The sequence below is a fragment of the Notamacropus eugenii genome, chromosome 3 (assembly GCF_028372415.1).
Source record: "Notamacropus eugenii isolate mMacEug1 chromosome 3, mMacEug1.pri_v2, whole genome shotgun sequence".
NCBI classification, from domain to species: Eukaryota; Metazoa; Chordata; class Mammalia; order Diprotodontia; family Macropodidae; genus Notamacropus; species Notamacropus eugenii.
This window is the reverse complement of record NC_092874.1, coordinates 397,443,769-397,471,363: the sequence shown is the minus strand read 5'-3', so window position 1 is coordinate 397,471,363 and position 27,595 is coordinate 397,443,769. Positions and strand designations below refer to the sequence as shown.

At 37.3% G+C, this 27,595-nt stretch overlaps 1 protein-coding gene across 5 annotated transcripts in view; it reads left to right on the top strand.

Annotated features, from left to right (window-relative positions):
• LOC140497226 (phospholipid-transporting ATPase ABCA3-like) overlaps nucleotides 1-27,595 on the top strand; it is a 309,351-nt gene that overhangs the window by 94,121 nt on the left and 187,635 nt on the right. For all 5 annotated transcript variants that reach the window (XM_072597909.1, XM_072597910.1, XM_072597908.1 and 2 more), the window contains exons 6-9: nucleotides 16,707-16,966; nucleotides 21,810-21,926; nucleotides 22,575-22,692; nucleotides 25,781-25,954. In XM_072597909.1, the coding sequence (XP_072454010.1) occupies nucleotides 16,707-16,966; nucleotides 21,810-21,926; nucleotides 22,575-22,692; nucleotides 25,781-25,954 (669 nt within the window). The remainder of the gene's footprint in view (nucleotides 1-16,706; nucleotides 16,967-21,809; nucleotides 21,927-22,574; nucleotides 22,693-25,780; nucleotides 25,955-27,595) is intronic.

The following is a 27,595-nucleotide window of genomic DNA, read 5'->3' as shown; positions in this document are numbered from 1 at the left end:
ATATTCCTTTCTGTCCTCATTCAGTTTTCTCCAGAGATCTATCACATCTACCTTATCCAGAGTTTTATTCACCACCTTAACTCCTTTCTTGTTTATTTTGAGGTTACATTTATCAAGTTCAGAGAGGGGAACATTGAGGTCCCCCACTGGTATAGTTTTGCTGTCTATTTCTTCCTGTAACTCTCTTAATTTCTCCTCTAAGAATTTAGATGCTATACCACTTGGAGCATAAGTAATGATATTGCTGTGTTATCTATGGTGCCTTTTAGCGAGATATAGTTTCCTTCCCTATCTCTTTTGGTTAGATCTATTTCTGCTTTTGCTTTGTCTGAGATTAGGATTGATACTCCTGCTTTTTTTCACATCAGATGAAGCACAATATATTCTGCTCCAACCTTTTCCCTTTTCCCTGTGTGTGTCCCCCCCCCCCCGTTTCAAATGTGTTTCTTGTAAACAATGTATTGTTAGATTATGGTTTTTAATCTATTCTGCTATCCATCTGTTTTACGGGAGAGTTCATGCCATTCACATTCACAGTTATGGTTACTATCTGTGTCTGTCCCTCCATCCTCTTTCCCCCCATTTATACTTTTAGTTCACCCTTTCCCTCCACAAGAGTTTTAATTTTTGACCACTGCCTTCCTCAGTCTTCCTTTCCTTCATTCAGCCCCTCCCTTTTACTCCCCTTTTCCCTTACTACTTCTTCCCTCCCTTTTATCCTCCCCTCTCTTTTCTTTCACCTTTCCCCACCTACTGACCATAGAGCTAGTTAGATTTCTATGCTTAACTGAGTTTGTTGTTCCCTTCTTGAACCAAATCAGATGAAAGTAAATCTCAAACAATGCTCATCTGCCTCACCTCTTTCCCTCTACTATAATATATTTTTGTGCCTCTTCCTGTGATGTAATTTACCATTTTCTACCTCCTCCTTTTCATATCTCCTGTTATAATCCTTTTGCACCCTTAAATCACATTTTTATCATTACATCATTTATTTTACATCCACTCCCTCTATCTATGCATATCCCTTTTATATATCATTATAAATTTACAAATATACAGTTCTCCAGATTAACAAGTATTATCTTCCCTTGTAAGGATCTAAACAGTTTGCCCATATTGATTACAATGTCCCCCCCCCCCCCCATTTACCTTTTTATGCCTCTCTTGAGACTTGTGTTTGAAGATCGAATTTTCTATTGAACTCTGGTCTTTTCATCGGGAAGGTCTGTAAATCCCCTATTTCACTGAATGTCCATTTCCTTGCCTGAATTATTATGCTTAGTTTTGCTGAGTAATTGATCCCTGGTTGTAGTCCCAGCTCCTTTGCCTTACAGAATATCATACTCCAATTCATTCAATCTTTTAATTTAGAAGCTGCAAGGTCCTGACTGTAGCTCCTTGATATTTAAATGATTTCTTTCTGGTTGCCTGCAGTATTTTCTCTTCACTTCATAGTGGTGGAATTTGGCAATGATATTCCTTGGTGTTTTTAGTTCAGGATCTCCTTCAGTAGGTGAACAGTGGATTGTCTCAATGACTATTTTCCCCTCTGGATCTAGGACTTCTGGGCAGTTTTCCTTGATGATTTCTTAGAAGATATTGTCCAGACTCTTTTTTTTTTCATCATGGCTTTCTGCTGGACCAATAATTCTTAGATTTTCTCTCCTGGATCTATTTTCCAGGTCAGCTGTTTTTCCGATTAGACATTTTACATTTTCTTCTATCTTTTCATTCTTTAGGTTCTGTTTGACGGATTCTTGATGTCTCGTAGAGTCATTAGCTTCTACTTGCCCAATTTTATTTTTTATCAAACTTTTTTCTTTAATTAACTCTTGCATCTCCTTTTCCATCTGCTCAATTGTTCCTTTTAAGGAGTTATTTTCTCCAGCTAGGTTTTGTACTTCCTTTTCCATTTGTCCAATTTTCCTTTTAAATTCTTTCATGGTTTCTTTTTCCATTTTTTAAAAATCATTGGCCTGTTTTTCTTCTGTTTCTCTAATTTGGCTTTTAAAATTCTTCTTCAAGTCTTCTAAAATGCACTTTGGGCTTGAGACCAGTTCATATTCCCTTCTCGAAATATGAAGTTTCAGATGGGAGTACAGTTACAGTGCTGACCTCTTTGGTATTTATGTCTTGGTCCTTGTCCCTATAGAAATATTCTATGGTCTTTTCTTTTCTGCTTTTCTTCTTACTCATGATGATCACCCTTTCCTGGCTTTTAAAGTAAATCTGTGCTTCTGGGGCCCAAAGGACTCTGTCCCACAGTTCTTGTCCCTTGAACTTGAGGCTTTGTATGTTGTGACCTCTGATTCTTTTAGCTAGAAGCTAAAATGCTACAGCTTACCTGATGCTGTGCTGTCTGGTGTTGGAAAGCAGAGGCCAGGCAAAGTCTTTCTGGGTCTCCCCAGAGTTACCCTGGAGCTAGCTGCATTATGTGTTGGGGAGGGGTGGTCTGGCCACAGGAGGTCTCCTCTTCTGAGCTAGAGCATAGGCAAGCTCAGCAGTTGGTGAACCCATCTGTGGTAGTGTCTTCCCAATTGCCTTGTGGTGCAGATGCATGCCTGCGGTCCTGGTATTGGTGGTTGTGGGCTCCATCCCCCTGGAAATCAGGATCTCCTCCTGGTTTGCTGACGTGGGGCTATCTGGGCCAGCTCTGGTGCTGCACTGGTCCCTTCAGGCACAGCAAGAGGGACCCTCCCTTTGTGATTTTCCTAGTCTCACAGGCTAGGAGACTGTTTGGCCCTTCAATTTATTCCACTGTTCCAGGATTTTTCCTGGGGAAATATTTTCTGAGTCTTTCAAGGTCAACAAGGGGAGGGGTAGATCATTTACCAATTACTCTGACATCTTGGCTCTCAGAAGTTCAGGTGGGTGACTTACAGACATTTAATCTGTGGGCTGATAATCTCAGGAGAGGCTGCTACAGTAACCTGGGGCACCGCAGCTCTCACTTCCTCGGTTCCACTGGACTCCCATCCTGGGCTGATATGCCTGAGATTCTGCAGTGAAGCCACTGCCTCAAACCACCTGGGGCTCCCTGCTCAACCTTGCCACAGTGGGGACCACTCTGGTACGAACAGTGTGCTGTGTGATCCTCCAGCCCAGTGTAACAGATCCTTCCTTGTGACCTTCCAGTCTGTCCTAGGTTGTGAATCTGCCACAGTCTGTCTCCTATTGGATTCTGCTCCTCCAAAATCCATTCAGATTCTCTTTTTAGAGGCCTCTGAAGGATTTTGTCTTAGAGCTTAGGTGAGTAGTTGCTCTCACTCCACCATTTTGGCTCCACCCCTCTCCCAGTTCTTCTTGAGCAAAGTTTTCATGTATGTTATTATCAAACTTCTTTGTTGTGTACAAGTGTTTGACTTGTTTAATTTCTCACTCCTGAGTCATGTTTTTTTAATGTTTTTCCTAACTCTGCCTTATGCTCAGCTTTGCATTGAAGTCATTGAATATTAAAGTATGTGCTGGTTTATTCTGGAAGGTCTTTTCAAGTTTTTCTTAATGAATTTTATCTATATCTTCTACAGCAGATGTTGGTACATAGAATGCCATTATCTTTATGACTGTCATTTTAGAAATGGTTATGATCACAGCAAAGTGAGATGGTAACACATGTACATAAAATCATATTTCTAATTTCCTTTGGCTATGATAAAGCCATCTCCTTTATTTCCTGTTCCATGGAGTACCTGTGAGCCATCTTTCTATTAACTATAATATTTATTAACTATAATATTCTTTTATCTTCTCATTTCATTAATAACTAGAATAACAAGATGGGTATAATGCCACTCCTTTAGAAATATGTCAGCTTGTTGGTGATTATGACAGGATCCTAAACAACTAACACCCAGTGTCTGTAGACAGTATAACAACTGAGTTGTTAGCATTCACTGTATGACTTTTCTATTACTCTGTCCCTGTCACTACAGAAATGAAAGAGGATTCGATAGGACTGAAGGTCATTTTGTATTTTTCTGTTTTATGGGAAAAGAGACATAAAGTAAATTGACTGTGATGTCATAGTTCTTGTGATATAGATTCATTAGAGTCAAACTGAGTCTGGAATCTATAGGGGAGTAACCATGGAAGATATTAGGGACCACAGATATAGGCCTATGAGATGGCTCTGATCTCAGTGCAAGATCTCAGACTGAGGGCACAGCCTATATCTGAATGACCAGGACATGGACTGCAGACCAGGAGTGAGCCTCTAGTTCTATCACACCAGTCTCCTAACAGGATCTAGGATTCAACCCAGAAAACTGACTTTGACCCTACAGGTAAGAGACCAGGGCAGGAACTGCAGAACTAGAGTGAGCTTATATGTCCCTTTGAACATATAGAACTACTGAACAGAGAATGTGCATTTTCAGCTAAGGGCAAGCCAGTAGCTATGTTTCCCAGATTTTCCCTAGATCAGACAGATCCTACTGGTGAACAGTACTCAATATCTAGAGAAAGCATCAGGATTTCAGATAATAAGGCCAAAATATGCCCTCCAATGAGTTCACAGAGGCTGGTCCTAACAGAAGCTGTTTTGGAGCCATGGAAGCCCAAGACACAAACTCAGAAGAATGAAATACAGATAAAGGCTCCAAATAAAACACTGCTCATCCAAAATGTCAACTACAATTCCTGGAATGATATTATGAATTAAGTAGGAGTTTTAAAAATCAGAATAGGAATGAGAAATCTGGAGAAAACATTTAAAAAATGTTTTTAACAGCTACAAGAAGCCCAAAACCTTATCTAAATAATAGACTCCTGAAAATTAGAATGGAGCAAGCTGAAGTTAATGACACTTTGAGGCAATATGAAAAATTAAAACAAAGTCAAAAGACTGAAAAAGTGTAAGGACATGTAAAATATCATAGCAAAAACAACTGACCTAACAAACAAGAAGAATAGAAATCATTGGATTGTCTGAATGCCATAACAATAACCACAAAAAAGAGAATTATCATATTTCAAGAAATCATGACTGAAAATTGCCCAGACCTATTAGAAAGTAAAAGCAGAATCTATTGGTTGCCTAATAAAATAAGCTACCATCTAAACACTCTCAGAAACGCTATAGCCAAAATTTAAATATAACATAAATATAATACTTTCAGTTCAAAGAGAAAGTATGGCAAGCATCTAGAAAGAATTAAAGTACAAGGAAGCCACGGTCAAGATTACACAAGATTTGGGGGCTACCATTAAAAAAAGAGGAAAGCTTAGATTGCAATGTTACAGAAACATAAAAGTTCACAAGCATGATCCCATCAATATAATCCTATAAGGCAAAAAAATGGACCTATAATGAAAAAACAGATTCCCTCCCCACCCTGCAGATAAAAGCTAATGAAAAGACAGGATCAGGTAGAAACTTTTAAATGTAGAAGTCAAGAGAAACATAAAAATGTAAACATGCCTGATACAGTGGAAGAAACTATTCAGTGACAGGAGGAGAAGAAAATATACTCTCAGAAATCCTAGTGTCATCAAGGGTAATAGAGGGAATTAAATAATCCAGAGGAATTACACATGGTTTTGTTATATGCATTGATATTCTTAAAAGAAGAAAGAAAAGGGGAGAAGGGGAGGGACTTAAATCTCAAGTGATCAAAGTACATAACATAGATGACTCTACAGATAAAGAGAAAGAGACTGGAAGAACAGCAGGTGAGTCATTAGGGCAAAACATATTTCTCAAAAAGAGAAAGAAGAAATCTGTATATTGGACTCACAATTAAAAATCTCTAGAAAACCAAGAAAGTACAAAATCTTAATTAAACATCAAACTACAAATGCTGAATATAAAAAGGGACTGACAAAATTAAAAGCAAAAAAATCCCTTTTAAATAAACAGCATAATGGATTAGGAAGCAGAATCCAAAAAATGTGGTATTTGTAAGAAAAAAGCTTGAAATATAAAGATTCACACGGTAAAAATAAGGATCTTTTTGAAAGATAAAATACATAAAACATTCAGTGATTTTACTAAAATAAGAAAAAGGAAAACCAAATTATTAGTATCAACGATAAAAAAGATTTCACATCATATGCAGAACTCAAGGATAAATCAAAAATTCCACCAGCTTTTTGCCAATAAAATCAACAAGTTAGATGAAATAAATATTTATAAGATTATGAAATGCTTAAATTCATAAAATAAAAATAAAAAATCTAAACAACTTAATCTTAGAAAAAATTAAATAAGCCATAAGAGAACCATTAAGGAAAAATCCTGGACTTAGATGGATTTGTGAGCAAATTCTATCAGACATTCAAAGAATAATATTATTTAGACATTTACCAAAAATAAGAAAAGATAATCCCACTGTATTCCTTCTATGATATAAATATGATTTTGTTCCTAAAATGAGAGAATGAAAACAGAAAGAAAGCTGTAGATTTAATATTCCTAATGAACATTAATGCAAAAAATTTTAAATAAAATATTAGTAAAGAGGTTATAGTACCATTTTACAAAGATTACACATAACGTTTTAAAAATTGGCATCATTTGTATAACATAACACAATATATAATATTGATATATGATAATAAAATATGTAATAATGTAATATAGCAAAATCCAGCAGGAAATGATTAAAAAGAGAAAATTCATTTGAAAGAACTATAGAGAACTTCTAAGTCATGTGAGAAACAAGATAGACTAGACATTTTCTCTGATTTTCAAAATCTTTCAAACTTTTCTAAAACAAATTATACACTAAAGTTACAGTAATGTAAGCTATTTGTTCTTTGTACTCAAAGAAGACTGTATCAGTAAGCACCCCAACATACTTAGGAGGCCCTAATATCACAGGTTCTTTGATCTGCTTCTCTAAAAGGAAAAGCAGCTTTTGAGGGGTTAACAATCACTTTAATCAAGCACATGTAACATTCAGTTAGTTCAGGGGGAAAAGTCAGCACCCTGAACTTCAGAGAAAATATAGAGAAATCAAAGATCAACAGACATAGCTTCCTCCTTCTGACCATATTTCACAAATCAACAGACAGGTCTAATTGTCTGGCCATAGTTACCAGAGAGGGAAGCACCAACATCTGGATTTTCAAAGCTGGGGAGCTGCTTAATGGCTTTCCAGAGTCCCTCATCTGGCACATAAACCTTCTTCCAAAAATTAAGCCCCAAAGTAAAACCACACCTCAGAGTCTTTATACATTTTTAAGAGCCACAGGGCATCACATCCCTTGAGAACCAGTGTCTCATTAAGAAAAGATGTGGACCTTCCTACAAATCTTCCCAGGCCCAACGATGGATGGGAAGGATCCTCCTTAATTATGTTATTCAGAGACATTATACTTCATGGTATAAACAAAAACAGTGAAAGATCCCCTTTTTTTTTTTGCTTGCCCTCACATTCCACCCTTCCAGGATCCTTGGCATAACAATCTAAATGGCCATTGATCCTGGAACAAATAGGCATTAACGTTTCTTAAGTAAATATAACATAATTACATTTGCAGAATACATAACATAGCAACTTATTACCAGGGTGGCCAAATGACTAAACAAACACAAAGATATACATGTAACATGGCATCATTCTTTGAGGAGAGAGCAACTAGCTCCTCCTTCCTCAACCCTGAATAGAAATATCCAAGCAAAGTCCTCTTGGAGGTGTGTCTTCCCCACCCTGCACTCTCAGGTGGATGATCTAATGAGCCAGCCCCTACTTCCAAGTCCTGAGGGGCAACTGAACAACGAAGTCATCAGAGTGGAGTCCTTGGAGAGTACAGGGCACTTCCCCCCACCCACCACAGGCAACTCCACCTCCTGGGTCCCAAACTGTCCCAGGAGAATACTGCAAAAAAGCATACTCGGTGCCTTGTGGCACATTCCCAATCTTGCTCCAGGGCTGAACTCCCAAGTTTTGGGGTTCCTCCCTCCAGCAGACCCCAAACACCCACAGTTCTTACCTGGGTCTGTGCAAAGGCAGCTCTGTACTCCCATTCCTCTCACCTCACCAAGATCAGCACACAGACCTTTCTCCACTTCTGCTAGGTGGTTCAGCGCACAGTTTTCCACTCAGGTTCCAGGACTCCATTCCAAGCTCTTGCCGCTCTGGTTTCTGAATGCAATACACTTGCATCACTTTCACTCCTCCAGCACAGTCCAGACCCAGGCTAATTCACTCAATCCCTGGCTCTGGTCACCCCCACCTCCTAGGGCTCCACAGAATCATAGCCACCACAACCGGGAAACAACAGACAATTATCCCAGTCCCCACACTTTCCTTTCAATTTATGCAGATCCCATCCTTTTCACCACAATGTAACAGAAAACACCCCAAGATATACAAGGGAAGCCTACTAACACAGTTTCTTTGATCTGCTTCTCTGAAAGGAAAGGCAACTTTTGAGGGGTTAACAATAACTTTATTTTTTTTTAATTTTTTAATGTTTGTGTATTTATTTTTAGTTTTCAATATTCAATTCCACAGAATTTTGAGTTCCATATTTTCTCCACATCTCTCCCCTCCCCCCACCCCAAAACCATGAACATTCTGATTACGCCTTCCACCAAATTGCCCTCTTTTCTAACACTCCTCTCTTCCCTTATCCCCATCTTTTCTCTTGTCTTGTAGGGCAAGATAAATTTCTGTACCTCATTAACTGAATTTCTTATTTTCTAGTTGTATGCAAAAACAATTCTCAATATTTGTTACTAAAACTTTGAGTTCCAACTTCTCTTCCTTCTTTCTTTTGTTCTTCTTTCTTTTCTTTTTTTTTCTTTCTTTTTCCTTTCTTCTCTCCCCACCCATCCCCTCTGAGAAGGCAGGCAATTCAGCATAGGCCATATATGTGTAGTTTTGCAAATGACTTCCATAATAGACATGTTGTGTAAGACTAAATATATTTCCCTCCATTCTGTCCTGCCACCCATTTCTTCTATTCTCTCTTTTGACCTTGTCCCTCCCCAAGAGAGTTTACTTCTAATTGCTCCCTCCTCCCATTTGCTGTCCCTTCCATCATCTCCCCACCCTGCTTATCCTCTTCTCCCCTACTTTCCTATAGTGTAAGACAGGTTTTCATACCAAATTGAGTGTGTATGTTATTCCTTCCTTGAGCCAAATGTGATGAGAGTAAGCTTCACTTTTCCTCTCTCACCTCCCTCCTTTTCCCTTCCACTGAAAAAACTTTTTCTTGCCTCTTTTATGAGAGATAAGTTGCCCCATTCCATTTCTCCCTTTCTCCTCCCAATGTATTCCTCTCCTCCTTTAATTTCATTTTTTTAGATATGATTCCTTCCTATTCAACTCACCCTGTGCTCTCTGGGTATATACGTGTGTGTGTGTGTGTGTGTGTGTGTGTGTGTGTGTGTGTGTGTGTATAATCCCTCCAACTACTCAAATATGGAGAAAAGTTTCAAGAGTTACAAATATGTTTCAATGTAGGAATGTAAACAGTCCAACTTTAGTAAGTCCCTTATGATTTCTCTTTCCTGTTTACCTTTTCATACTTCTCTTGATTCTTTTCAGCTCTGGTCTTTTCATCAAGAATTCTTAAAAGTCCTCTATTTCATTGAATGATCATTTTTTTCCCCTGAAGTATTATACTCAGTTTTGCTAGGTAGGTGATTCTTGGTTTTAACCCTACTTCCTTTAACTTCTGGAATATCATATTCCATGCCCTTCAATTCCTTAATGTAGAAGGTATTAGATCTTGTGTCATCCTGATTGTATTTCCACAGTATTCGATGTGTTTCTTTCTAGCTATTTGCAATATTTTTTCCTGGACCTGGGAGCTCTGGAATTTGGCTACACTATTCCTAGGAGTTTCTCCTTTTGGATCTCTTTCAGGAGGTGATCAGTGGATTCTTTCAATATTTATTTTGCCCTCTGGTTCTAGAATATCAGGGCATTTTCCTTGATAATTTCATGAAAGATGATATCTAGGCTCTTTTTCTCATCATGGCTTTCAGGTAGTCCCATAATTTTTAAATTGTCTCTCCTGGATCTGTTTGCCAGGTCAGTTGTTTTTCCAATGAGATATTTCACATTATCTTCCATTTTTTCGTTCTTTTGGTTTTATTTTGTGATTTCTTGGTTTCTCACAAAGTCATTGGCCTCCATCTGTTCCATTCTAATTTTGAAAGAACTATTTTCTTCAGTGAGCTTTTGAATCTCCTTTTCCATTTGGCTAATTCTGCTTTTGAAAGCATTCTTCTCCTCATTGGCTTTTTGAACCTCTTTTGCCAATTGAGTTAGCCTATTTTTCAAGGTGTTATTTTCTTCAACATTTTTTGCGTCTCCTTTAACAAGTTGTTGACTCACTTTTCATGATTTTCTTGCATCACTCCCATTTCTCTTCCCAGTTTTTCCTCCACCTCTCTTACTTGATTTTTAAAATCCTTTTTGAGCTTTTCTATGGCATGAAATCATTGTATATTTATTTTGGAGGTTTTGGAAGCTTGACTTCCTCTGAAGGTATGCATTGTTCTTCCTCATCTGAAAGGATGGAAGAAAATACCTGTTCACCAAGAAAGTAACCTTGTGCAGTCTTATTTTTTCCCTTTTTTTGCTCATTTTTCCCATCTAGTTCCTTGACTTTTCAGTACTTTGTCAAGAGTAGGGTATACTCTGGGAACCTGTAGGTTCCCAGTTCCTCCAAGGTGGCACAATCAAAGGAGAGGACTTACTCCTCTCCTGGCCTGCAAACTGGTCTGGGAGCAACCAAACACTTTTCTGCCCAGAATCTGCAAGTGGTAGAATTCCCTCTTCACAGACACATCCAGCTCTGCCCTGTCAGTGCTCCTCCTCACTCTCAGACTGGGCTCAATTCCCCCAGGGGCTTTAGGTGGAGGGCAGAGCTGTCACTCATGGCTGAGACCTAAATCAGTGGTTCTATTCCCCCAGGGGCTTTAGGGTGAGGAGTCCACAAAGGGACATTGTCAGCCTCCACTGCTACCACCTGGGGCTGGGGCTGGGGCTGGGGGAGGACCCTGCTCCCTTGTCACCTAGGTGAGAAAGCTTTCTCACTGGTATTTATTTGAAGCTGCCTTTGGTGTTTGTGGGTTGAGGGATCTGAGAATCACTGCTGCTACTGGGGATTCAGCCCCCACTGCCTGTTCTGGTCCTATTCCTCCCTATGGCACATGGCCAAGGCTGTGTTGAGCTCTGCTCCATGCCTTGTATGATAGACTTTTCCTGTTGGCCTTCCAGGCTACCCTGGGCTGGAAATCTTTTTCACTGTTGTTCTTTGGCTTCTGATGCTCTAGAATTTGTTGAGAGTCATTTTTACAGGTACTTTATGGGCTGTGGGGGAAAAGCTGGAGTATTTACTTCTTTCTACTCCTCCAAGCACATGTATCATTCAGTTAGCTCAGAGGGAAAAGCACCTTGAACTTAAGAGAAAATACAGAGAAATAAAAAATTACCAGACATGGTTTCCTTTGTCTGATCATAATCAATACATATAACAGAAATCAAGACAGGTTCAACTATCTGATCATAGTTACCAGAGGGGGAAGCATCAATATGTGAGTTTTCAAAGCCGTGGGGCTGCTTAGTGGCTTCCCAGGTTCTCATCAGGTACTCAAACCTTCTTCCAAAACCTAAGCCCTCCAATCCTCCTTAATCACATTATTCAGAGGCATTATACTTCTTGGTATAAACAAAAACAGCAAAAGAGCCTACTTTTCTTGCCCATACTAGGACCAATGATATCAGGAAGATGATATCATGACTTGTAAGTTAATTGGATTTAAGTGAGGTAAGACTATGTGCAAAGTCAACAACATCACTCTCCTCTGGAGCCATCTAGTCAAGTGGCAAGATATAGATCAGAATGACTGGAGATAGCCCTGGATGTAGTGGGAGATCTTGGCCTTTTTAGGCTAAGGTCTTTCCCAGATCTCAGTTCATCTGAGGTAACACCCATTCAGTAATTGAGGCTGGGTAATAAATGAGGCAAAGAATGGACTCTTTTACCTAGTCAAGAAAAAAAATCCAAGAGGAGAAGATCCTCAAGGTTTCTGGCCAAAGCAGAAACAGTGACTATTTACATTTACTCTGAGCTGTCAAAGGCAAACAATGACCCTGGAGCTTGGGCTGGGACCTATTGTTTGACAATAAATGAAACCAGAGTGATTTGGGTTTAAGGCATGGTCCTTAACAAAAGAATGTAGCCAAAATTTACATAACTTTGGACAGAGCATCTGCAGGTAAGGGTATGATTATGTGGACAGAGGGTGAGGGAGGAAGGAAGGAAGGAAGGAAGGAAGGAAGGAAGGAAGGAAGGAAGGAAGGAAGGAAGGAAGGAAGGAAGGAGCAAGCTGCATTGCCCAACTGGAACTGGCCAGTTGTGTCCCCAGTGGGGCAGCCACTGTTAGTCCCAGATTTTTGTTTGTCCTTTGTTCTTGAAGAGGACCATGGTGTCAAGAAAGTGATAATCTACAACACCTAGCATCCAAAACAAGGTTTAAAAAAACACAAATATAAACTGATTCTTACTGAGCTCACTCAGCCCTCCTCCCTCACCTCCAGCAGTGAGGCTGTACTAACAGATCCAAGGACGTGATAGAAGCTTATAACAAAGCCCATGCCCCTCCCTTCTTTCAGTGCCATGGAGCCTCAGTTTTCAGTCTGGGCCTCAACAGACAGCAAGGTTGCCCTAGGCCCTCAGAGGGTCAACAGCCTTCCAGTGTCCACAATCCAGTAGCACCAGCACTGCAAAGCTCTGAACTCTCAGTTCCAGGGTAGACAATACCATGATACCAGTAGTGTCAGAGGTGGGTCAGTGACCTTGTATTATGAGAACTGGTACTATAGTGAGCAACCCCATAGGACCAGATCTGCAAAGCTCCAAACGCCCAGTGTTAGGCCAAATAATTAAGAAAGTGCAGACAGTTCTCACTTTATGTAAATTTGCATTATGCAAATTTGATTTTTACCTAAAGAATTCTGATAAAAATCCACAATCCCAAAGGAAATTATGAAAATTATGCAAAGCAGATGCTATATAGTAAGATGCTCTGTGATATGGCCTGCATAAATGATAATGTGAAGGAGAGAAGCGTTTCTGCATTAGTTCCCACATGTCTGAAGATGGTAAATGATAGTGTACCTCTCTCTGTGTTTAATAGTGATCCTTATATATTTTCATCATGATTGGCAGCAAGCATGCTCTTGAGGGAAAATGTAAACTGTCTCAAATGCAATCAGTAGACGTGGAGATGAAAATAGAAATAATTAGAAAATATGAAGGACAAAAGTTGTCCTCAGTAGTATGTAATCTTGTGATATGAGCTATGACTACTATAGTGAAGGATGTTGCTCAAATAAAGAAGCATGCAAAAAGCGATGCTTATGTGAAGTTGACTTGTCAATTGAAAGAAAGAAGGTGCTTTTCTAGAGATGGAGTAACTGTTAACTATACAGATAAAAGACCAGACTCAAAAGAATATTTCTTTAAGCCTGATAATAATTCAACCCAACTTAAATCTTCTAAGATTTAAAGGTAAAAGTAAGGTTCCTCTGAAGGAACACAGGAATTCATAGCAAGCAGTAATTGGTTTGTATGATTTAAAAGTCATGCAGCATTTCATAATGTTCAGAAATCAGGAAAGGCTGCTAGTACAGATATTGAAACAACAAAGAAGTTCTCAGAGTTCTTGCAAAAAATATTTTTTTTTACTTACTTGTGGTAGCAAATTTTTAATGTAGATGAAATTAGGCTATTTTATTTTTAAAAATGTCATCTTGAACCTACACCTCAGCGAAAGAAAAAAACTATGCTAGGATATAAAACTTCAGGAAATAGACTTTTTTTTACTTGGAGTGATTGCATCTGGAACTTCTAAATTAAAACCTCTTTTTGTGCAGAACTCAGAAAATTCTAGAGCATTGAAAGGAGCCAGCAGGCAACACTGAATTATTTTGCTAAATCTAGACATGGAAAACCCTTATTATCTTTGAACAAGTTGAAAAAGTTGAGAAGTTTTGTAATGATAATGGCAAGATTCTGTTTATTTGGGTTAGTGCCCCAGGTCACCCTCTCCATCTGGATGATTTTAATGCAAATGTAAAAATGGTCTATCTTTCTCCTAACACTACTGCACTATTACAACCTACTATCGGTGAGTGACTGTGAATTTCGAGGAGTATTATTAATGCACTACATTTGCTCAGGCAATAGCAGCTTTAGATGACATTGTGAGGTTCCTGAAAGTCCTATAACATTGACTGTGTAATCCAAAATATTACTAAGGCATGGGAAGATGTAACAGAAACATGTATGAAGAGTTTGGGGAAAAGTGTGCCTGCAGTTTGTTTCTTATTTTCATGGATTTGACAGAGATGAAAAGTTCAAAGAAATGAATAATGAGACTAAAATTAGTACAAGAATTGGAGCTAGAAGTAGATAAGAATGATGTGGAGGAGTCTGTTGAGTCTCATGGAGAAGAACTGCCAAATGAGAATCTAATTGAGTTGCTAGCTGTGTAAGACTCCAAAAGAAGAAAGGAATCCTTTAGAAACCAAAGTCAAAGCAAAAAGGTTTAAAATGAACCAGTTGGCAGAATCATTTCATCATTTGAGTGATTTTTTTTCTTTTATTGAAAAGATGGATCCAAATACTTGAAGATATTTTTTAAAGTTCAAAAACTATTTGAGAATAATATTGCTTGCTGTTGTTAGACATAGGAGTAAAGAGAGCCACTGTCTAAGCATCTCTCAATAGCTTAATTTAAAAAGTTTTGCAGCCAAGCACAATGTGATAATGGCTAAGTGCAGTGGGTAGGGAAAGGACAACATATTGCATACCTACGTTTACTTTACTGTACAGTCATTTTGCATATTTTTTCATTAACTTTACCTTTCATTTCACAATTCTGCTTATCATGCCACAGTATTTAATATTTCTGCGTTTTAGTACATAGAGTTCAAAGACAGAAGGAAAGTACCCATATGTACAAAAATATTTATAGCATTTCCTTTTGTAATGTGAAAGAACTAGAAATTAGATGAATAAATAATAGTATATGAATTTAATGAAATATTATAATGCTATACGAAATGAGGAACAAGATAGTTTCAGGAAAACCTGGAAAGACTTGTACAAACTAATGCAGATTGAAGTGACCAAAACCAGGAAAATAATTTATAGAGGTAACTAACAACATTGTAAAGGTTAACAATTTTGAAAAACTTAATAACTTTTACCACTGTAAAACCAGCCATGATTCCAGAGGACTAATGATGAAGTGTGCTACCGAGCACCTGACAGATTCTATAAACTCAGGATATAGAATATAATGCACGTTTTCAGATAAGACCAATATTACAAATACACACACACAGATGCATCATACATATTTGTTAGAAGGGTTTGTTTTCATTTTTCATTTGGGAGTGGAGAGGTGGAAGATTAAATTAATTCCTCTTAACTGAAAGAAAAAAGTTTAAAAATAAAAGAAATCACACTAAGGACAATATCTTATGGTTTTCCTCGCCACTATACCCTAGGGAGCACTGGACCTTTCGATCTGACATAAGTGAAGCATCCTATACGTACTTTCTCTCCCTATTGGAATGTGAATTCCTAGAGAATCCTAGTGATTTTCCCTTTGTATTCCCAGTGCTTAACACAATGTTTTTCACATAGTAAGAAGTTAATACATGTTTTCTCAATTATTCATTCATTCATGGAGAATGGAAACTTTAGTCCCAGAAAGATGGAGTGTTGCTAGAAAACACAAAAGCCAGTCTGGTTGGGCCATAGAGTATGTGAAGGGAGCATAATGTATAGTTAAGACAGAATGTCAAGCTAGAGCCAACTTGTGAAGGATTTTAAATGCTTAATATGATAGAAAGAAAAGACAACTAAATGGCTTTGATATCAGAGAACCTGAATTCACATTCTACTGCTCTAACTACCTTTCATTCCTTGAAAAAAATCACTTAATTTCACTTTTATAAAATCAGGAGATTGAAGATGTTCTCTAAGTCATTTCCATTGCTAAACCTTATCACTGACATTGTTGTGAAGGACTTTTTCAATTCCTATCTTGATTTTTATGTACTAGACTTCTCAGGAATTTCCTTGAGTATTCATTTCTCATTCTACACCTTCCCCACCCCAGACCCTCTCCTTACTAGGTGATTCAGTATATCACTTAAGGTTTCACTAATTGTATCCACAATAAGATACTTCAAGTTAAGACTTTGGAATAAGAATTGTGACTTTGGAGATGACTTATGTATGAGGTTGTTTTTGCTCGGTGAATGAAAAGTACCATTATGGGAGGTGCTTTTCAATCTACTGTGTTGCTCATCATTACTGTACTGAAGAGGACACTGAACTTGGCAACAGAAAATTTTATCTTGGGGCATCTAGGTAGCACAGTGAATAGAGCACCAGCCCTGGATTCAGAAGGACCTGAGTTCAAATCTGGCCTCAGACACTTGACACCCGCTGTGTGATATTGGGCAAGTCACTTAATCCCAATTTCCTTGCCTTCCCCCCTCCAAAAAAAGAAAGAAAATTTTGTCTTATAAATTATCATTTTCTGCACCTTTGGACACCTCCCTTAATCTCTCTGAGCCTTTTTCATTATCTGTAAAATGGGAACACCTCACAAAGTTGTTATAGGTATTATATGAGCTAAAGTATGTGAAAAGTTTTTAAGTTATAAAATGTTACATAGATCAAGGTTTTGTTAATATTTATTCTCTTTCCTTATTCAGGGTATTTCGCTGAAGGATTCCTGGCTGTACAACATGCTGTTGATAAAGCCATAATACAATACCATGCAAGAAATATTGCAACAGACCTGTTTAATACCACTTCTGTTTTTGTAAAGAGGTTTCCATTCCCACCTACTTCTGATGATAATTTCCATACTATTCTTGCCATTTTTTTACCCTTGACAATTTTATTCATTTTCTCCCTAATCATCCTCAACATGATACATTTTGTTGTGTTGGAAAAGGAAAATAGATTGAAGGTAAATCTACTTGTATTTGGTAGAAATGCTGTGGGGTGTTGGAAAGAAAATCTGAGGTTTTCAGGGGATTTCAGAGGCCATCTACTCTAACCCATATATGGCCAAAAATCTCTTCCAAAGCATCCCCAACAACTGGTCACATACTCTGTGTTCAAGGACCTACAGTTAGTTGAAACATATTACTACCTCAGGCACACCTTTTTATTTTGGGATAGTGTAACAGCAAGGACTCCAGCATACACAGGAGGGTCTGCTGTACAGGTTCTTAGATCTGCTTTTCTAAAAGGAAAGCAACTTTTGAGGGGATCAGCAATTACTTTCATCAAATGCATATACCAACAGAGAAAATCTAAGCAGAGAAACAAAAATCAACAGACAAGGCTTCCAACTGTCTAACCTTAAGCAATACATACATCATAGATCAACAGACAGATCCAACTGTCTGACCATTACATATATACATAGTTACCAGAGGGAGAAGTACCAACATCTGGGTTTTCAAAGCTGAGGGGCTTCTTAGCAGGTACCTCGAGTCTCATCTGGACAAACAAACACTTCCAATGAGTAAGCCCCAAAGTAAAACCTCACCTCATAATATTTATACATTTTTCAGAGCCCGAGGAAGCAAGATACAAATCTCTGACCCAGTGTCTCAATAGAAATTAACAAAAGATATTGAGGCCTATTAATGGGCAGTGAAGATCTTTAACTCTTCCCTCCACCCACCATTAACCTTACATTAACATTGCATTGGGCCTCAAGATCTCTTGAGTTCATTACATAGGCAACAGGCATTAACATTTCTTAAGTAAATACAACATAATTGCCACAAAGACATCACGAACTTCACATTTGCAGAATACCTAACATAACATAACATAACATCATTCTTTTGGAGTCAATGTTTGGGGAATGAGTAACCAGTTCCTACTTCCTCAATCCAAAACAAAATGTGCAAATAAAGTCCTTCATGGGGATGTGTCCTTCTCCCCACACTTGTTGCAGGCTTCCAAGTCCTGAGAGACGGCTGGAGACCTTGGGGGTACACGACATTTCCCCCATCCACCATAGGCAACTCCACCTTCTGGGTCCCAAATTATTCCAGGAGAACACTGCAGAAAAGCATACCCAGCTCTTCTGCCTTGCCTTTCAGAGCTGAATTCCAAGCTCCTTGGTTCCTCCTCCTCCATCAGAAGTTGGCCACTCCTGGCTTTTGCCTGGGTTTGCATGAAAGCAGCTCCCCACTCCTGTTCCAGGGCTCTTCAGAACCATAGCCACCACAACTGGGAAGCAATGAGCAATTATCCCAACCCCCATGCTTTCCTTTTAATATGCACATCCTGCCTGACTACACCATAAATGTAATAGCAAGGACTTCAGCATACACAGGAGGACCTGCTGTGCAAATTCTTAGATCTGCTTTTCTAGAGGGAAAGCAACTTTTGAGGAGGTCAACAATGACTTTAATCAAACACATATACCAACAGAGAAAATAGCAGCAGAGAAATAAAGACCAACACACAGGGTTTCTGACCATAAGCAGTACATACATCACAGATCAACAGACAGATCCAACTGTCTGACCATTGCATACAAACATAGTTACCAGAGAGAGAAGCACCAACATTTGGGTTTTCATAGTTGGGGGGCTTCTTAGTGGCTACCCAGAGTCTCATCTGGCTAAACATTTCCGATGAGTAAGCCCCAAAGTAAAACTTCACCTCAGAATATTTATACACTTTTCAGAGCCAGGGGGCACAACCCCCTGACCTAGTGCTTCAATAGAAATTAACAAAAGGTATTGAGGCATGTTAATGGATGGGGAAGATCATTAACTCTTCCCCTTACCCACCTAACCTCACGTTAACATTACAGATAACTATGATTTTTACAAAGCTGTCATCAAAGTAACTAACTTCTGCCTCTGAAACTTCCACTCATTGCTTCAACTTGTGTTCTCTGGTGCCAAATCAAATTTAATCAGCTTTCCACATAACAGCTCTTCAAATACTTAAGACTGTCCTATTCTCCTTAAATCTTCTCTCATTCAGGTTAAATGTTCCCCATTCCCTCAATTCGTTCTTGTACAGCATTTTCTTTGGTTCTTTCATCATCTTAGTTACCTTTTTCTGGTCACACTTCCAATTTTCTGTGTCTTTCCTAAAATGTAATCTAGAACTGGACTCAACTATACCCACTTCATCCTGGACACTTTGCCATTTTAATGCAGCTTTGGAAAACATCAGCTTTTTTGACTGCTATGTCATACTTTTTAAACTCATATTTAGTTGCTACCTGCAAAAAAAAACTCCTTCAAAACTTCAATTCCTTTTCACAAGAAAAACCATCTCCCTTCTGTCTTTCACTTTTTGAAGTTGATTATGTTGAGTGCAGTTATATAATATATTTATCCCTGTTAAATTTGTTTGAGTTAGCTATTATTCTAGGCCTAAGATGAACATCTCTTGATTTTTTCACCTATAGTGTTAACTGTCTTTGTATTACCTGTAAATTTGACATTTATGTTATCTATACCTTCATCCTAATAAGTCTATGATAAAAATATTTAACCACGTAGAGCCAAAGGTAGATCCCTACTCAGCTAGTGTCCTTCTTCTAGGCTGACGTTGACTCAGTGAAATGACTACTCTTTAGATCTGATTATTGCATCTACTTAAACATACTTCCATTCAACCTATATCTCTACATCTCAACCACAAGGATAGCTTTAAAATTCTAAGAAACAGGCATAATTTCATCAAGAATAGTTTATATTTTACAAACCTCATTTTGCTTTTTGACAGAATAACAAAATAAAACAGAGATATGAAAGTTAAGCATGATGCTTAAATCTAACTATACTATATCTATTGCATTTCCTTGATTTACTTTGATTCTGTCCAAAAAGGTCCAAATGACACATTCTCGATAGAGCTGTACTGGCTTTTAAATGGTCACTGTTCCTTTTTAATAATGTGTGCATAACTTTTCCAGGCATCAAAGGCCAACATAGCAACCTACTACTTTATTCTTTTTTTAATTGAGACAGAATTTACCTGTTGCCAGTTTTGTAATACTTCTGTTCTCCAGGATCTTTTACAATGACTGGCAAAATTATCAGCAATCACATCTGCCAGTGCTTTTAGTGATCTGTGAAATAGTTCTTCCACACTTCGATTTAAAATCATTGAAGGCAGTTCACTTCTACAAGACTTTATTTCCAAGACTTGTCTTTGGTTTCCATTTCCCTCCTAATTGTTATTATTCTGTCTTTTCCAATTTAATATTACTCTCACTGAGAGAGAAAACAGAAGGAAATAAGTACTTTACTAATAACTCATTATTAGCATACCATCACCTCTAGTTGAGACCCTCTCTTTTCTTTGAAAGTCTTGTCTCCAATCAATTTTTCATTCATTTTCAATATTAGGTTAATGTTTTTCTAAAATATATTATTACCCATAATATTTGGAAAACTACTTCAAGTGTCTGCTCCCTTGTTCAGTTGTTTTTAATTTAATGAACAAATCCACATTTACATAATTCATGACATTATTGTTTTGTATAATTATATGCCTCATAGACTTTATCTTTCTCCACTTAAGAATATGATTTTTTTCAATATGTTCTTCTGTGATGGTTTTTTTAAAAGAAAAATGTTTTTTATAATATTAATTTAAAAAATTTGGAGTTCCAAATTCTCTCCCTTCCTCTATGCCCTCCCTACCCATTGAGAAGACACAAGCCATATGATATCAATTATTCACGTTAAATCATGCAAAACATTTCCATATTAGCTAGGTTACAAAAATAAAACAAGAAAAATAAAGTGAAAAAATTTAATTCATTTTGCCCTCAGAGTTTATCAGTTCTCTCTCTATAGTTCTCTCTCTCTATTTTTCCTTATGAGTACTTCAGCATTATCTTGGATCATTATGTTGAACAGAATAGCTAAGTCAACGTTGATCATTATTATAGTATTGCTGCTACTGTGTACAATGTTCTCATGGTTCTACTCATTTCACTCTGCCTCAGTTCAGCCTGAGTCTTCTCAGGTTTTTCTGAAATCATTTCCCTCATCATTTTTTTATAGCAGAATAGTATTCCATTGTGATGGTCTTTTAAACCTTTGATTACTTTAGCAAAAAAAAGTGTACAAAGAACTAAAAATCATTATATAAACATTATCTAACCTAAAAATAATTCACATAACCTAAAAGTTACATTATTATCATACCTGGATGTATTGAAAAATGTTATAGCCTCATAAGCATGCAGTATAACGTCTTTCTCATGTCCCATTCAAAAACAAGTACTATTCTTTTCATCTCACCTACTGACCGTGTACATTGTTTCAATATACTGATCAATCAATACTGATGTTCATTACATCTGAAACGTTAGATACTTCTACTACTAGTGATTTCTGAGGTGTTTTTATAGTTCAGGAAAATTACTTTTTAACCTCTATAAGATTTCATTTCTACTTGTATCCTGGTTTTAGTATTTTCTACTTATATTTTATTTAGTTATTATAATATTTATATAATGTCATGTTATTCTAATTATTACATTTTATTATTTTATTACATTATATATTATAATATAATTACTTGAATATTATACTAAATATTACAACCTTTAGTATTTTTTACTGATCAGTAATTGGGGTAAAATTGGGAACTTGCCAATAGAACAGACATCACAAATTTTCCAAGAATCCAGTGTAAGAGTTAAAGAAAAAGTACTTTTAATGTAGTTCTTGATAGATTATTAAATAGTTTTCTATCTACATAGAAATATGCTAGGTCACATACCTTTTGGCTGTTTTGCCTTCTAACAGGAGTACCTCCGCATAATGGGAATTAGCAATCTGTTGCTGTGGAGTTCCTATTTCTTCACATACTTTACGTTTCTTCTTTTCATCATCATCATGCTTACTATAATATTGGCTAAGAAGGCAAGTGTATGGTGTTTTGTGTTTGTTTGTTGTTGTTGTTGTTTCAGTTTCATTGGGTAAGAGAATGGAGGTCATACTTTATTGTTGAATGGGAGATATTACACTGTTAAACAGAACATGAAGCAACATTGATGTAATATCAAATATATGTATCATCAAGGTAGTAGGTAGTGTAACTGAGGGCCTTCTCAAAATAGCAGGAGAAAAGAGGATACTGAAGGGTTAAAAACATAGAAGCTCCACAATTCCTCCCCATTCACACCAAGGGAATGCAGTTGAGTGTAATAAAGAAACTAGGTCACTTCCCACTGGGAAAAGAATAATATTGATAGGTGGTGCCAAGGTTATTAAGTAAATGAAAGGCCATCACAGATGATTCTGCTGTGGAAGCCATGAGGTTGATCATATGTACTCAGTCTCTAGAGAAATGCTTAATAAATTTTTAGGGCTCAAGAAGATTGCCCTTCCTGTAGGTGTGAGTAATTCAGTTATACTCCCTTTTATTGTATTGACAATTGATAGCTTATTAATTGCTTTACTGATATTACAGTATTTACAGATCTATTTCCTTGTCCCATTTTACCTTGTCTTCTTATAAACCATGCTTATTTGTGTAACTGAATTGACTTATTGGATGTTTTATGGTAGATTACATACCTGCCAATAATCCACTACACTGAAGGATCTTTGGTGTTTTTCTTTCTGATGTGTTCTGCCATTGTTTCCATATTCTTCAGCTTCATGATCAGCACATTCTTCAACAAGGGTGAGTGCAGAAGCCCATCTATTCAAATTTCCTGTAAAATATAAACTCCTGGAGGGAGTGTTTCTTTTTTTCTTTCTGTCCACCACTGCCTTACTCAAGGTAGGTGATGAATAAATATTTATTAAATTGAGATTTTGTAAAGAAACTCTAGGATTATATCTAGATGTTTGTATGCAGTAGGGAGGCAGACAGTAGATACGGAAAGAGAAGATAAATGAGAAAGTGGGGATGATAGGCAATCTGTTGGAAAGTTGGTGTAGAATGAATGGGATCACTTATTTATGTAGAGAAGTTAACCTTGGCTAGGAGAAGGGCCATCTCTTCATGTGAGGCAGGGATGAAAGAGGAGAGAGTGGCAGGAAGCATGTGGGGATAGGAGATGAAGAAAAGGGAAGAAAAAGGAACTCCCAGAGAATGCCCTCAGTTATTTTTTCTTAGTTTGGTTTTTTTCAGTAAATTAAAAGCAGGGTTGTTAGCTAAGAGGATGGGGGGAAAGGTGCTGTGAAGAGAGATAAAAAAATGTTTAGAAGATCTGCTGTGGAAAATGACATAGTGAGTTAATTATGGGGGTATAAAAAGATTGCCTAGCAGCAGTGGCAGATCAGTTTAGGATATATAACAAAATTGTGGTGGACCCAGGCAGGATAGTTGCATGATTTTCTCTACTTTTGTTTAACAGTACATATATTACATGCTTATGAATAAAGGCAGTAGATGGTGGGGTGATGCAAGACTGAGGATGACGGGACACAATTTGGCAATATAATAAAGGGTCAAAAAAGTCAATAAGAGGTCAAGGAAGTTAATGAGGACAACTTAGAGTTGGACTTGTTCACGATGGGGTGAAGATGAGTAAAGGAGGTGAGTGTAGCTAATGCAGGACTGATGACCTAGGAGAGAAGTGAGGGGTCTAGGGATTGGAAGTCATAGTATGGATGAAGAACAAAGTGTAGTGTGAGAAGACAGAAGGAGATGTAGAATGTCAATAGATTGTCCTCAGATAAGGGTATTTCAATGCTCATAAACATGGAAATTATATATTTGTGAGTGATGTCAAGATCAAGTTTGGGAGCATCTTTGTGGGTTCCTGAGGTGGTGTGGAGCAATAGGTTATGTAAAATGCTTGATAGATTTTTTTTGTTTTGCACAATGTCCCCAGAGTTTTTAGACATTAATGAATGTGGTATTAGAAGTTCTGGTCCAGGAGATGGTTGTCTACCTTGATGATATCATCATCTACTCCCATAACCCATATAAATCTATAATTATAGCAATATATGTTTTTTATGATTAGCCACGAACTTTACAAATTGATCTCATTTTGTCATCCCAACAACCCTGAGAAGTAGGTGCTATTGTTGTCCTCATTTTACACATAAGGAAACTGAGACTGAGAGAGGTTAAGTGTTTTGGTTGGGATCACGCAGTATTTTAAGGCAGGATCTGAACTCAGGTCTTCCTGACTCCAGGTCCAACACTCAATCTACTGTATCACTCAGATGCCTAATTATAGAAGAATATGGAATTCCAGAAGTACATAATAGTGTTTCAGGTTAACTATATGGATAAGACAAAGTGGAAGTTATATTCTACCTAGGACAAAGTAGTTTGCTCCAACTCATCTTAAAAGGATTCAAGACCCCACAGTTATGCTCCTAGAACTTCAACATGAGAACATGTTCAGGTCCTTCCAACCAGGTGAGGAGAATACTAGAAAAAAAAACTATGTGTACAATGGAGCATCTCACCTTGTTGATTCCCATACTAGCTCATCCTCCTCTACCATCCTCTTACCTCCTCCCTTAATAGATGTAAGTCTCTAGTTAGTATGCTAGAAAACATTGAGAGAACCCTAAACTACACTTTTCTTGATTACCTCATCCTTGTCTAGAGTCCTGGTCTAGTAAAGAATGGTAGTTAAAAAAAAAGCCATCTAATTTTTTCACGTGTCATATTTATCCTCCTTTACCTTCAAATGAAAAAGGAAATAAATAAATAACACTACTTGTGTTCCCAAGAGCTACCGTTTGCAACCGGAATTTTAATTTCCTGAGACTGAGTTTTTTGGACTGGCCTTGTGATTTCCCTATGTGATTTCTAGGGTACTTCCAATGAGGAAATTCCCTCTATGAGTGGAGATTGGCATCTATTCTAGATTTGTAATCTTAAAGAATTGCCTCAGACATTGGAAGGAGAAGGGATTTGCTGAGGGTCACACAGCCTGGAAATGTCAGAAGAAGAAAATGGAGATAATAAATGGTACCATTATATTGGGTCCTGTAAGACTTACCTCTAGAGTATTATACTCAGTTTTGCATGCCTCAAATTTAGAAAGAACATCAACAAGCCAAGAATCTGAAAAGGGCCCAAGGGCTTGTTTTGCCTTGAGGATTTGTGAAGAAACTGGGGATGTTTAGTTTGAAAACAAAAAAAGAAATTTGAAGGGGACAGTGATAACTATTTTAAAATATTTTAAGGACTTTGATGTAGAATAGAGAGACTACTCACATCAGAAAGGGTAGATAGATTTGATTTTTTTTAGCCCCAGAAGACAGATCTAAGGTGGATATTGCAAATAGGCAGATTGGGGCTTGAGTTATAAAAAACCTTAGAAACGTTTTAGAAATACTCAGAAGCCAAATGAAATGCTTTGGTGCACGTTCTCTTTCACAGGAAATTTTTAAGTAAAAGCTGAATGACCACTTGTCCCAATTTTGTAGATGGTAATTCCTGTCCTGGTACCCTTTATATCCTTCCAGTTCTATGAATCCAAGATTTGTTTCTACTTAGTGTTGCATTTTGAGAATTTCTCTTACTATTTATATTTTAATGAATGAATAACCATTCAAAAGAAAACTTCCATGAACCTAATAATTTGTCCTTGTTTAAGTTCTTGTAAAAGGCCATAATCTTTTGATGCAGAAGAGCAATTCTCAGAAGAAAATTTCTTTCAGCTTTTATGAGTGAAGTATCTGATAACTACACAATTTGATTATAAAACTGCCTTATTGGGTCAGAAAAGGGGGTTTGTGCTTTAAGTTATTGCATAACGTTTAACGATTTCTGTTTTCCCTTTCCAAATTTCTAGCCAATACAGCTGCTGCTATAGGAGGTTTCCTCTACTTTATTACCTACCTCCCATATCCTTTCATCCATTCTTATTATGGTGTGATGACTCTCAGTAAGAAGCTGTTTTCCTGTCTTCTTTCAAATGTCGCAGTGCTCTTGGGGATTCAGGTTCTAATTGCCTCCGAAGTTACAAGTGAGTATTCTCCACCATGACCAACCCTGCCCTCTCCGCAAGCATGGCACAAGGTCTTCAAGGGTGGGATTATTTTTTTTTGTCTTTGTATCCCCAGTGTAAGAGGAAACATGGCCCAGTGGATCTCAGAGTCAGGAGACTAGGTCCTGCCTCTGACACATCTTGGCAAGTCATTTAAATTCTCTGTACCATCTGAGACTATAAGTTGCTAACAATTTCCTTACCTAAGGTTCTGTACGTCACCAAAATCACAACTCTGAACAAAAATAAACTTTGTCTGTGTCCCAGTGCCTCGTAAATCATAGATATTTAATAAATGTTTAAATCATATTGAGTTCCTTTGGAGTTCTCTCTTTGCTGATTTAATCCTCTGGGTACACAATTGAGGTCATAACAATGACATTCTGGTGTTTTAAGTAATAATAATGATACTTACATAATGCCTAAAGATTTACAAACTTACATAGAAGATCAGGGGGCTTTTCAGTGCAAACATTTTATAATATTTAGAGAAACTGCTTTTAAGTAGTACCAAACAGAAGGTTTTATGATAATTACATTTGTGGTTAGTATATTATTTCCAAGGGGAACCTGCTTTTCAAAGCGTTTCATAGTAGACATGAGGAGAAGATAAAAATGTTTCCCAGTAATAGGTAGTCTACTAAGGACTTGAGCTTATGGTGAACTGTGGTGAATTAGACACTGATTGGAAATTTATTATCTTAGATTCAGATTTTTTGATTATGTCTTTTAAAAGGGGGACTGTGGTATGGTGGAAAGAGTGCTGGACTTGTAATCTGGAGGCTAGTTTCATTTCCTGGCTTTTTACTCTTACTGGTTACATGACCCTGGGAAAATCACAACCTCTATGTGCTTCAATTTCCTCACCTGATAATTTGGGATAATAAAATTATCTATTATTAAAGGTTGAAATTAAGAAAGCACTTTGCAAACCTTAAAATACCATATAAATGTGAGCTAGCATTATTAAAATACAGTAACCATAGACTCTTTGCTAGGGATGGAATAAACTTAACAAGTGCTGTTTGTTCATATTTTCCTGGAATTTTATGAATCTATTCAAAGTGAGGCTAAACTGATAAGGGGGAAGGAAATGATCAAAACAGTCCCCATTGATTTGACAAAGTATGGAAAAAAAGCAACATAGAAAAATATTAGAAGAAAATACCAATAATTTTTAAGAAGTGATATTCCAAAGGATCCAGGAGAAAAAAACAACTCATGACCTCAAATAACTACATATAAATATAGAAAGTATGAGGAATAAATGGGTTTAACTAGCCAATTTGTCCTCATAGGTATCTCAGAGACTTGGCGGAGTGAAATTTATGACTATAGTATAGTTCTTGGAAATTATACATCACTCAAAAGGAATAAAATAAAGGGTGGTGGTATAGCACTATATTTTAAGAAGAAATTTCAAATAGGAAATAAGACAGACAATTTTTGTGACAATCAACAAAGAAAAAAACAAAAGAAACATTATTATAAAACTACAGAGCACCAATATCAGGAGAATTAAAGGGGTGAATACTCATGACACAAAGAGACAGCTAGGATGGATGGCGAGCTAGGGTGGGAAATATGCCTTTTTCTGGGACCAAATAGATATTATGTGGC